The sequence below is a fragment of the Leishmania mexicana genome, chromosome 9, assembly GCF_000234665.1.
Source record: "Leishmania mexicana MHOM/GT/2001/U1103 complete genome, chromosome 9".
Classification (NCBI taxonomy): domain Eukaryota; phylum Euglenozoa; class Kinetoplastea; order Trypanosomatida; family Trypanosomatidae; genus Leishmania; species Leishmania mexicana.
The window spans coordinates 262911-275417 of record NC_018313.1 but is presented as its reverse complement, the minus strand read 5'-3'; the positions used below and the strand labels follow the sequence as shown (position 1 = coordinate 275417).

Here is a 12507-nt window from a genome sequence, read left to right as displayed (position 1 = left end):
TTGCCTTGCCCCTGGGTTCATGGCTCGATGGCGGTGCGGGGTTGTTTCCACGCACGCACACCCACACGTACGCGTACCACCACCACCACCACCCTCCCGTCCACCCCTCTCCCCATCGTACACGCAGGGGCGTACCTAATCCATGGCACACGACAGCAAACCGTCGAAGCGACGGGGACGTCGCCGTTTCCTTTTCCACTTTGATGTACATGTGGGAATGCAAGGGGAAAGCCTGCGCCTCTCGCGGCTCCCCCTTCCCCCCACCCCACCCCACCCTTTCACGTCGCCTTGTCGGCTCGGTCCCGTCACCCGCGTGCTGCACTGTTCCTCTTCTGTCCACGTCAGCAACACCCGGAAACACCCTACCGCACCCGACGCTGTGGAAATACCCCGTCTATCGAGTGCCTCCATGCCTTCCTCGCCACCGTCCGGCCCCCCTCCCCCCGCTTGCACGGTTGTCCGCGACACACGTCTGCGTGCGTCCACATCTCCGCTGTGTCCATGTATGTGTGTGTGTGTGTGTGCCGTAGGCCGTCCTGTCGTGGCGCTCGGCCCCTCTCACTGCCCCCCTACCCCCTACCCCCTACCCCCCCTTCGCGCCCCATTGACCCCTTTGCCAAGTCGCTCTCTTCCCACTCCACCATCACCGCCCCTCCACCACCCCTTCCACTCCCACCCTCACCCCCCGAAGTGTTCCTACCCACAGCTTCATGACGCGTGGAAGAGCCGCCGACGGCGCTGCCGTGCTGTCCGAGTTCACCGTCCTGCGCAAGCCCAGCGAGGACAACGAGCACTGGTACACTGCCGTCCATCAGGGTGAACCCGTGACCTTCCGGGTACTCGATGACAGCGGCATCAACCCGGTGGACGGGGCTGGCTACGTGATGGCGCGTGTGCAAGCCATGCAGAAGCATCTCCAGGAGGCCTGTGTCGACGTCGCCGCCGAGCACGCCTACCGCGCCGTGCTGGTGGAGGTGAGTCTCCTGGACGATCCCATGGCAGTCCCCCAAGAGACACAGCGCGACATGGACTGTGCCATGGACCTGTGGTGCCCGCTGCACGTGGCGCTCATGACATCCAACAAGGCAGCCGCGCAGGCACTCCTGCAGTTCCACGTGGAGCATGCGGTCACCGCGATGACTTGCATTGCAAACACTCCAAGGGCAATCAGCGACCCTGGCGCGGTGGATGCGCTCGACTCTCCGTCTGTAGCCCCGGCGCTCGACGATGATGCTCCCGATGCATCTGGAGCCGACCATACCGCTTCAGTCCCGTCAGTCGCTGTCTCGCCGATTCTCGAGTGCCACGTGCATCGAGAGCTAGGAGGTGCGGTGGTGCTGCTTGGCCACTTTGACGGTCGCATCCGGCTCTCCTCCACTGCAATTTGCAAGAGCCGCCCGTCGACCCCGGTTCGAGGGGGATCTCCACACGCCGCGCCGGTCAGCAGCACCCCCAAGGGTATCGAGAGCGCCATCGCTGGTGGCTACCACTGCAGCACCGGTACCGCTGTCGCTGAGGACGCACTCGTGCAGACCTTATGCAAGCACAATGACGCCCTCCTGCAAGAGGAAGATGCCCTCTTCGAGGACAAGGGCGAAGAGTACTGTCTGCGCAACATCCTCGTAGCGATCCGCCCGCTTCTGCAGAGCATCGTCCTCGAAATCAAACGGCGCGCACAGTGCACGACGATGACCGCGCCCTTGTCGCTGCACCACCACCACCACACTCACAAGGCAAGCCAGGAGTGTGCCACCCCGGTGGTGCCGGAGTCTGCCATCGACTTTGTGCATGACTACTGCAGTAGCCTTAGCATGCTGCCTCAGCACCCGCCACTGCTGATTGATGGGGACACGGTTTTCGACGTGTGCAACCACGGCGACCTTGCGTTGCTTGCCAAGGTGATGGACGCCTTCGAGGGCTGTTTCGCCCCCATCCTCCGCGGACAGACATTGCTCACCGATCGATGCGCTGGCGGCAGAGGCGCGGGTTTTGTGGCTCTCACCGGCGCGGCACTGCACCACAACTCCAGCCTCAGCTCACCTCAGTCTCTCAGCGGAACGGGACAGTCTAGCTCTCCAAGCCTCCTCTCGCTGGGAGGAGACGCCAGCGCTCACAGCATGGCGGGCACCTCCCATAAGGGTAGCGTTAGCCGCCACTCCCACACGCTTCCACCGGCGCCCTTCTGGTGGAGCCGCCCGCCGCAGAATGTTCATCGCCTGACGTTCATCGCCGTCTGGATTGGGTACCGCGAGGCGATTGAAGAAAGCAGCGGCTCTGGTCGCCGTCGCCACGCAGTGAGCATCTCGAACGAGAACCGAGTGACGATGGTCGCCATCCGGCAGCTGCAGGAGTCGCGGGTGGCAGCGCAGAAGCTGGACTCCACCATCTGGTCCGGCCATCTCATCACCATCACGAAGCTCCTCTCACACGAGTGTTCCTTGGAGGACTACGTAGACTTCGTGGAAGGGGGCAGCTACTTTGCCTTCACCTCCCCTCGCGGCTTCTCTGGGCTGTTCCTCTCGGTGTTGGTGTCCGGCGTCATGGCGGCTGCGCTCGTGCAGGAGCCGGCCATGCTGCGAGTGCTTCGGTGCAAGGTGGAGACGCTGCTGGCCGATGTGCCCGGCCGCCCGTCGCCGCTGCGCACGTACGTGATGGGCCGTCCAAGCACGCATGCGGAGCGCTTCAGAGAGCTGTGGCTGGATGCTGGGTACCATGGGGTCGCGAATACTGCCGGCGCCAACGGCCAGAATGACGCTGGCGACGCTGGGACGGGCGGCTTCAATGCTGTGGGTGGTATCCAGAGTGGTGAGCGCCGTCCCATTAAGTTCCGCTCCCGCATCGAACTACTATACTACGTCGTCGTCGAGCAGGTCGTGGCGGCGGCTGAGGAAGCCTGGACGATGCATGAGGCCGAAGACGGCGATTCATCCGAGGCGGCGGGGGGTAGCGGTGCCCCGTCGTCGTCGCCGCCGTGGCCCTCCGGTGCAACCAAGGCGGAAGCCCTGACGGCGCTGCAGGGCTGGCTGTCCATGTGGACGAACTTCCTCGCAAGCCTGCGAGACTGGACACCACATCGTGGCAGCTTCAGCTGCAGTACTGCATCATCGCAGATGCCGCAGCAGGAACGGCCACAGCACAACTTGAACAGTGGCGCAGAGGGTCACCTCACCGTCGGCGGCGTGTCCCCTCCCTTGGCCGCCACGACCGCACCGCACCACCAGCGCACCGCCAGCTCCGACGACCTCTTCAGCGACGACGCAAATGAGACGACGGAAATGGTGCAGCGTGTGTCCTACGCTCTCGTTGAGCGACTCGAGACCGGCCAAGAGCCCCTGCCGGCGCTGCGACGTGCCCTCTTCCCGAACGGCACCAGCGACATGGAGACCGGCGCCCCGGCTGCTGGCACCTCGGCACACGTGGACAAAGCCCTTCCTGTCTCCTCCATCGATCAGGAGTTCGCCTCAGCGCAGCACGCCTTCACCGCGACGGCTGTCAAGGAGAGCGATGAAGTAAAGCTCAAGTTCTACGGCCTCTTCAAGCAGGCAACGATCGGTGACGTGAATACGGACCGCCCTGGCATCTTCGACTACGCGGGAAAGGCGAAGTGGGATGCCTGGTCGAAGCTGAAGGGGATCAGCCTGCTGGATGCGAAGCGCATGTATGTGAGTGAGTACAAGATGATGGTGGAGCTGCGCAAATCACGAAAGTAGGCCTTACAACGTACAAGCCGGGGAAGGGAAAGGCACTGGGGGGCGGGGGGAGGCGGGAGGAACAATATCCTTGTTGATGTGCGCACGTGCGTGTGTGTCTGTCTGCTATCCTCACTCGCCACCCAGTGTCCTTCCCGTTCCGCCCGCGGTAGCTGTAGGCGTTGGTGCTGCTGCCGTCTCACTCCCCCCCCTTCTCCTCTCTCTCTCCCTGTGCCAGTACGTTCGGTGTGTGTTGAGGTGCTGGGTCTTTGGGTGGAGTGTTGCCGCACACCACCATCCCATCGTCCTCTTCGCCTCGTTTTTTTTGCTTGCTTGCTCCGGCTGCATCACGAACGTGAGCGAAATGAAGGGGAGGAAGGTGACGCCACGCTGTCCAGATGGCGTTGACCTCTCCCCTTCGCTGGCTGTGTGCGTGTGTTCGGCCAATGTGATGGATGCGTTGACGGGGGCGGGGGCGGCATCAGCCTCTCCCTCTCGCTCGCTCGCTCTCTCCTTCTGCGCATGTATACCTTTGTGTGTGTGTGTGTGTGTGAGGCGGGGGACTTCCCTTGCCTGGCCTTCCTCATCCATGCCCCTCCGCAGCACTGCTGCCCCTCTCACAACTCGCCATTCCTCCCTCCCTCCCTCCCATTTCCCTTGTGCATGCATGCGAGTGGGTGTGTGCGGGTGTGGGTGGGCGTGAGGAGGAAGAGGGAGGGGGAGGGGAGGGCGCGGAACGACGTCGCGCTTGGTGCCATAAGCAGAGCTTCCGTGACGCGGGCACGCGTCTACGCACGCACACACCGTGTCTCAGGACCCACACACCGGAAGGGATGAACTGTTCTTACCCCTATCCCTTCCGTCCTACCTCTGCCCTCTCTCTCTCCCTGTGTGTCTGCGTGTGCCGATGCGTGCTCCAGTCGGTACCTCCTCCCCTCCCCCAACAGCATCACCGCCACAAGCCACACAACATCGAGCGCAGGCAGACACGCACGCTGTATAGGAACTGCGAAAGGTAAACCCTGTGCTCCGGTTGGAGACACACACACGTATACACACAGACCATCATATCGGAGGACAGTAGGCTGCATTTGGCGCGCCCACCTGCACCGGTACACCAGCGATATACCATCACACACACACACAACACAACACGCCATACTTCCTGTGTGTCTGTGTGTGTGTATTCAACTGCGGCCTTTTTACACCAGCGCCGCGGCCACCGCCACCCCTCACCTCCGCACACCCTCACGCCCATCCGACACCTTTGTCGTCCGTCATTCGTGGCGGGTACAGAGGGAGGGAGTGGGCAGCCGCAGCGATCTTTGTTTCATTTCCCTCGTTGACGTGTTTCTAGTGTGTCGTTGCCTGATCGACCCCACCACCACCGCGCATACACACACACACCGCCCACACTTGCGGCAACCTCCTCTCCCTCCCCCAAGACCCTAACCCACCACCGCCACCCCAACGCCATTTCTTCGGTGCCATCGTCATGGGCTACAACCCCGACATCCCGTCGACTTGGAGCATCAAGCAGCTCCTCGAGTACGCGCGGCAGCGCGGGATCGACGTACCGAGCGGGTGTGAGAAGTCGGAGCTGGTCACCATCGTCGACGAGTACCTCACAGACGAACTTCTCGCGGAGCATATTCGCAGCGAAAGCGCACTGGACACGGACGTCATTGGGGACATCGTAGCCGCTAGCACCGCGTCCATTCTGCGGCATGTGGCACACCCCTCCTATACCAGCGTGCTGCGTCGCCATCCAGCGAAACTGCAAGCGATTATTGAAGCCGGCATCGAGCAGCTCCAGTCTCTTCCGTTTGTTGCACGCCTGTGCAGTGCGCGCGTGCACAGTCCGGTGCAGGCGTGGCTGGGCACCTTAGCCTCGGACTGCGGCGATGGCAAGCATCTGCTGACTGTCCTCAAGGCGCCGAACAGCGACGTAGCAGCCTCGCCGGTGTGTGGGCGCTTCTGTGGAGAGCAAGAAATGGTGGTGCGCTGCCTCGACTGTGGCGCCGACTCCACATGCGTCATGTGTATGGACTGCTTCCGCCACTCTCCGTGCGTCAACCATCGCTACCGTATCACGCAGAGCTCAGGCGGTGGCATGTGCGACTGCGGCGATCCGACCGCGTGGAAGTTGGAGTCCTTCTGCAGCCGTCATCGCGCCGCTGCTGCAGCTGCAGCGACGGGTGACGGGAACAGCGCGTCCGACCCCCTCGACACCATGGCGGAAGATGATCGAGTGTGGGCGGTGCCGGTGCTCCGAGGCATTATTCAGTTTACTGCCGTTACGCTCCTGCAGCACACGCGTCTGCAGGTGTTGCAGAAGCGGGTGCAGTCTCGAGCGGGAAAGCAACGAAGGCCGACGAGCGGCGCCGGGAACAGCACTGCTAGCGGCAGCGGCACTGGCACAGCCGGAAGCGCCGCAACAGCACGCGTTAGCGACGCGGAAGCCGCGCTGCTGAACGATGTGGCTCGCATCTCGGACAAGTTCGACTGGTTAGAAGAGTGGATGTCGGAGGTGACGCGGCAGCTGTGGGAGCTCATCCAGGCCAGCGACATCGCCAAACGTCTCGTGGCGCAGCTCTGGGCAGAGCCGGTGCGAATGGCGATGAGCGGCCGTCCAGGCGCAGTTGTCACCGCCGTGCACGACAACGAGGAAGAAGCAAGAGGCGAGGAGGCCGGCACGGCCGCCTCGATGGCGGACCCCGTCCTCGACGCGTTACCGCCAAACTTCACCTGTGTGCACATGGTGTTCCTTCACGAGGCATCGCGGCCCATGACGGCCCGCGAGCAGCCTCTGAATGCCACCAGCAGATCCGCGCCGTGGCTCAACAACCTCCTTCGGTGCGTCGGCCACTGCTTAAGCGACGCCAAGTTTCGCTTCCCGGTCGGCGGGCTGATGGCGACGTATGCCGAGTACATCAACGCACAGGAGCGCGCTGAGGACAAGAACGAGTGCTTGTCTCAGTACCAGGTGCAGGTGCTAACGAACCCCGACGTGATCCGCCACTTGATGACGCCTTCGCACCTGCCTTACAAGGCGGCAACGAACACAGTGCTGCACAGAGAGCTGAGCGCGTTGCTCTACGCGTTATGGCTCGCACGTGACACCGTCAGTGGCGCCTCTGCGAACCCGGTGACGGAAACAGCGGCGCTCTCGCGCGACGGACTCCTGTTTGTTGCACACCAAGCTGCGCCCGTCTCGCTGGCAAGCGTGACCGCGCTGCAGTCATGTCTGAGCGGGTCCCCTGCGGCCTGCTACACACTTGTGTTGAACCGACTCGCGTGGCGCGCCTTTGTGCAGATCGCCGGCACCCTGGCTATCAGCGGCTACATCTACAAGGACCCCGATGCTCCAACAGACTCCCAGCACTATCCCACGCCGGATTTCATTGCTCGCTGCATCTCGCGCCACATGTGGTTGTGGGTGCATGCCATCCGGGTGGTTCTTTCATGTCTTCTGAGACTGCCTGTGACAGCAGCAACGGATTCGTCGGCGTCGATGCCCGCCCTGTCCCACGACGCCATCGCGGAGGCGCTGGGGGTCACGACGGAGCTCTGGGAGACGTGGCGCGGTGCTACCGCCTTCGATACACCACCGGATCGCCTGCGGCAGAAGGGCCCGCTGCTGGAGATGCTGTCGGCGTGCAGGGTGGCGAATGGGAGGGACGAGGCCCTCTTGCTGGTGGAGCACGGACCCATGGCGGCGGCGCAGTCGCGCGCACTGGGAAAGCAACAATTGGCGGAGCAGGCAGGAACGCCAAAGAACGCCAAGACAAATGTCCTGGCGGCCCCGGCGTTGGCGACGGCGATGGGGTACACGATACAAGCTCTCTATGAGATTAGCCGGACCATGGATGTCGTCTTCGAAAAGCAGCGCGATGGCTTTTGCCGGCGGTGTCGCTCCATCGTGCTGGAGCGAAAGACCCCCACGGGTCTGCCGAGAAGCCGACAAGCAGCGAGCCATCGTGGCACTTCACAAAACGAGGAGGCGCACGACACAGACGCGCCGGCAGGCGCAGGGCTCCAGGCGCCGTCACCGCCTCGAGGTGCGGCGCAGCCGCGACCCGTGCGCTTCCCGTCGACGTGCTCGGTGGACATTGTGGACTACACGCTGCTGGAGCCGCACGCGCACGCCACCACCTTTTCCAGCCACCTTCCTCGCCTTTTCGGGGCTGTTCTCACGGCATGGGTTATCGAAAACCAACGCGCCACATCTCGGCTGCAAAGTGCGGCGTCATCGTCCTCGGCCGCCCCGGCGGAGGTGCTCGCCACGACTCGCATATCTGGCCTTCCAACGGCGAGCGCGAACAGCACCGCACCAACAGGGGAGACGTCGGGCCTCCAGGGTACCCCCGCACACGTGCATCGGCCTCTGCGGTCTCTGCTGGACGCCTTCTTTCAGGTGCGAGCGGAGGTGACGCGCAACGAGCAGGATCGCCTCACCTTCTCTCAGCAGCTCCTCGACTCGTTGGTCATGCCGCATGTGCTGACCGGCCAGGTCGTCGACGGCTTGTGGCGCCGTGGTGATTATGATGTCTCCTCTGCCGTCACGATGTACCTGACATTCTCGCGCGGCGTGTCGGCAGAATTCGACATCCTGATGATGCAGGTGCTCACGATGGAGCTGGCACCGGCCGACATGGCACTGCAGATCCTCCAGCGCTTCTCTTACGCGAAGCGACGCCTGCGCGACGCGGACACAGAGCATGCGACCCAGGCGCAGTGGCGACGTGCCAGCGCATTACACGGGCAGCAAACCGCGGAGCAGCTCCCTGAGAAGCCCTTGGACGTCCTCCCAACGATGCTGGCAGCGCGGCGGCCGTTCTTTCGGCGCTGCCTGGACGGCTACAAGCACCTTTTGCGCCTCATTCTCACGATCGTGACGGACGTGTCCAAGGCGGCATTCCAGGCCCCCATGTCCTCGCCCGTCATTGACCGCATCGTCGGGGGCCTTCTCGCACACGGCAAGGCCTCCCACTCCTCCATCGTCGCCAACGTCAACGGAACCGCCCGTGGCGGCGACTACGGCGACGCCGACGAGGACGAGAAGGACCCCAGCGGCAACGTGATCAAGTTCTCGATGCTGATCGACGCCGCGATCCGGAAGCTGGCGGTCGCCGAGGACTCGGCGCAAGGGAAGCAGTTTCGACTGAAGGATGTGGATGTGTGGCGCACACACGTGGGCCTGTACCACATCGGGGTCGTTGATAGTCATCTCGAGGAATTTTACAAGACGTATCGAGGCCTCGTCAGCGCAGCGGATGCGGCGAAGCAGAAACAAGCAGAGTCGCATGCGCTCGCAGAGGGCGACGATGCCACGGGCGGTGGCGGGCAGCAGCAGCAGCAGAAACGCATCTCTCTGCCACCCACACAGCTGCCCGACACGAACATGTACGCAGAGCTGGTACCCACCACCCGGGCGTTGCTGCACACGGATGCCGTCCTGTTGCCGGCGCTCTACGTATTGCACGTGTACGCCAGCTACCACGTGCCCGTTGCTGTCGCTGCCACCTCGGATGCGAAGGTTGCATTGGCGCAGAAGGAGGGTACCACGTCCACGGCTGCCTCGGCACAGGAGTCGCCGCTCTCTCGGCACAACAACGCGATGCACGAGGGTGCCGATGATGGAAGGGAAGACACCGAGAGCGGGAGCGATGATGACGGCCACAGCGACGACAGGGAAGACGCCAACGTGATCACACGTGAGGCGTTGCTGCACGCCACCACAACCCTGTACCTCTGCGTGCAAGACTGCGTCTCCATCACCCGAGCCATGCGGGCTATCGAAGGCTACAGCGGCGAGACGGCGTCCGCTACCGAGAAGGGCGTCATCTCGTGGGACCTCCTCGAGCTATACCTCCGCCGATTCCCCATCAACGAGCCCTCCTTCACTCACGCCTCGTGTGCCCAGTGGCTGCCATTGCCGGAGCTGGTGCCGTGCCAAACCTTGCTGGAGAAGCTGAAGACCCCTGTTCAACTCCACACACACCCGTCAAACGGCACGTCCACCGTCACCACCACCTCCTCCGCTGACATGCTGCATCGTCTGCGTGGATATCTTCTGTCGAACAAGGACGCCGATCCTTACGGGTGCCTGGAGATGGTGGAGGCGGTGCTCGTGCAGACTGGACTGGCCACCTTTAACACAGCCGACTTGCTGGATGAGCAGAAGACGAAGGATGAGGCGGCGCAGAGCCGGAAGAAGGTCATTCAGGAGCGGCAGGCCATGTTGATGCAGCGCATGCGCAGTCGCGCGCTGAAGGCATCGGAGAAAATGAAGGCGGCCGCCACCGCGGCGCAGCAGCAAGAAGGACAACGCGGTAGCGACGAGGCCTCTGGCCCCGCGGCATCACCGTCGGAGAAGTCCCCGACGGGCGGGGTGGTTGGCTCACTTCTTGCCAAGCTGCTGCTGGAGCTGACGACGTTGGACTGCTGCGTGTGCTGCTCCGCGACGGAGGAGCCGCTCTTTCTGCTCTGCCACACCGGCACCTCTGGCGTGCTGCCTCAGCTTGGCGCGATTTCGCTGCCGGACGGCCGCCATGTGCACAGCCACCTGAGCATGTGCGGCCACGCCGCACACAAGTCGTGCGTGGAGAAAGTGTTTGTCCGGCTGTCAGTACTGTGGCAGCGGTGGAACTTCCGGAGTCAGTTCTATCTCGGCCCCACGGAGTTCAACTGCCCGCTCTGCACAACCATTATTACGGCGCTGTGCCCAATGCCGGTGCTCCCCGGCGGCGGCAACGGCGACTTGACGGCCCCCACCTCCCGAATAACCCGAATGCTCTCGTCGGCTGCGACGACCCCCTTTGCATCTCTCTTCGAGGAACTTCAGAACGGCACCGTATCGGCCAGCAACCAGCCCGCCGTTGACGTCGCGGCGGAGTTCCACATAACCTTGGCGAACGCCGCCGTCGGCTTCAGCCCGTCCGAAGATGTCCCCGCCATTGTGTCCGCCGAAGACGAGCTCCAGCAGAAGAACGAGGCCGCCTGGCAACTGTCCGAGGCTATCCGCGCCTTCTGTTACGCCTGCCACCTGCAGCTGGAGGCTGTCAAGGCCGGCCAAGAGCTCGGTCATCGCGACCTCATTGGGCTTCTGTCGGTGCTAGTAAGCATCATGCCCGCTGAACTGGAGCGGCAGCAAGTCGACCTGCGCTCCAACTACGCACGAAACATGCCGGACAACGAGAGCTTGCTGGTCATGGATGCGCTGCTGCAGCCCCGCGACGCGAGCAGGTTGATCACTGCTCACGTCCTGACACAAGTGCTGCCCTCTATGCCGGCGAACTTTGTAGCACGGCTCGTGGCCGTTGCGTGTGCCAGGTGTAAGGACGACAACGACGAAGGGGCACATGCCGCCGCCGCGTCGCTGGAGGAGGAGTTTACGGGGGTGACGGTGGACCTCTGGCAAACTGTGGGTGTGCTGACACTGCTCAAGGCCCTTGTCGTCGAGGATGCCCATCATGGCGTCGTCCTCCGCAGCAGCACTTTCACCGTGGCAGGCGCCGTCACCTTTTCGGTGCTGAGCGGGGCCAGTGTGAGGACCCCAGCATCCCGCTGCACCTCGATTCTGCGCATGCTGCAGTACCTGTTGCCAGTGCCGCACAAGAGCACGGAGGCGGAGCTGCAGGTGGTTGCCCAAGATATCTTCGCCTGCACGCAGGCGGCCACCACACCAGGCACCCCCTCCTGCTCCGGGCATGGTATGGAAATCGTGAAGTCAGCTATGCCCTACACCACACCAGAGGAGTGGGTCGCACAGATCGCGGAGAAGCTGCTGCACCTGCCCTCTGTCTATACCACCGTTCTCACGCGCTTTGCAGAGCACAAGCTGTGCACCATATGTCACCAAGAGCCGATGAAGCCAGTGGTGTGTTGTCGATGCGGGAAGTTGATGTGCATGCAGCCGCCAAGCTCGCCACCGGAGCTGTACACGCACACGCGCACCTGCGGCGGTGCTATTGGCATCTTCCTCGTTGTTCGTACCGCCAACTTCTACGTGTTGGAGCTGACGTCTGGGCGCGTCTACCACTACCCCTCCAACTACACGGACGAGTACGGCGAGCACGACCGCAACCTGCGTCGTGGCATTCCGCTCTTCCGCAACACCGAGGAGACCCAGAAACTGGTCTTGACGTGGATGCTGAACAGGTGGGGTGCCGTGTCGTCCATTTTCGGCGTCTCAAACCGCATGGACCTCTCCACCCTGTAGCGTGACAGTCACGCGGAGCGGCCCACACGCGTGTGCGCCTATACGTGGGTGTAGGTGATGTACCGTCAGCGTCGCCGTCGACCCTCGCTCTTGCTTTCTCTGGCCCACCTCGATGCGTCGACATCAACCTGCCGCCTCAGGCGACACGGGGGAAGCGAAGAGGGAACGGAAAGACGTAGACGGATGGACCGGGCGAAGGCGCCGCGATATGATGTACCCAGTCCACGACGGCCTCGAAGCGCGGCCGTCCCACGCACAGACACAAGCAGGCAAACGCCTACAGAGACAGACGGGCCGTTTGCCGAGGAACGTCGACGAGGACACTGTCTTGCAACGGCGGAAAACAAATTATGTGCTGCTGTTGTGTTTTCATGTCATCCAGAAGCGCCCACAGGTTGACCCCCCCCCTCCCTCCCTCTCTTGACTTCTCCTGTCCCATGCACCTGTGTGTACATGTGTACACGTGCGTGTGTGTATGTGTGTGTCGTTGTCTATCTTGACCTCCCTCTTCACCCCACCCACCCACCACCTCGCCCACTTCTCTCCCACTATCCCCCTGCCCATCCTCATCCACCAACCTCCTTGTGCCCCACC

At 63.0% G+C, this 12507-nt stretch overlaps 2 protein-coding genes across 2 annotated transcripts; both read left to right on the top strand.

Annotated features, from left to right (window-relative positions):
- Positions 1-710: 710 nt before the first annotated feature.
- On the top strand, positions 711-3710 carry LMXM_09_0750 (putative acyl-CoA binding protein; the record flags this gene model as incomplete). Its single annotated transcript, XM_003872708.1, has 1 exon — positions 711-3710. The coding sequence occupies one exon, from the start codon at positions 711-713 to the stop codon at positions 3708-3710; it is 3000 nt and encodes a 999-aa protein (XP_003872757.1).
- Positions 3711-5184: 1474 nt separating this feature from the next.
- Positions 5185-11913, top strand: LMXM_09_0740 (putative ubiquitin ligase; the record flags this gene model as incomplete). The annotated part of the gene is made up of 1 exon (XM_003872707.1): positions 5185-11913. The coding sequence occupies one exon, from the start codon at positions 5185-5187 to the stop codon at positions 11911-11913; it is 6729 nt and encodes a 2242-aa protein (XP_003872756.1).
- Positions 11914-12507: the final 594 nt, after the last annotated feature.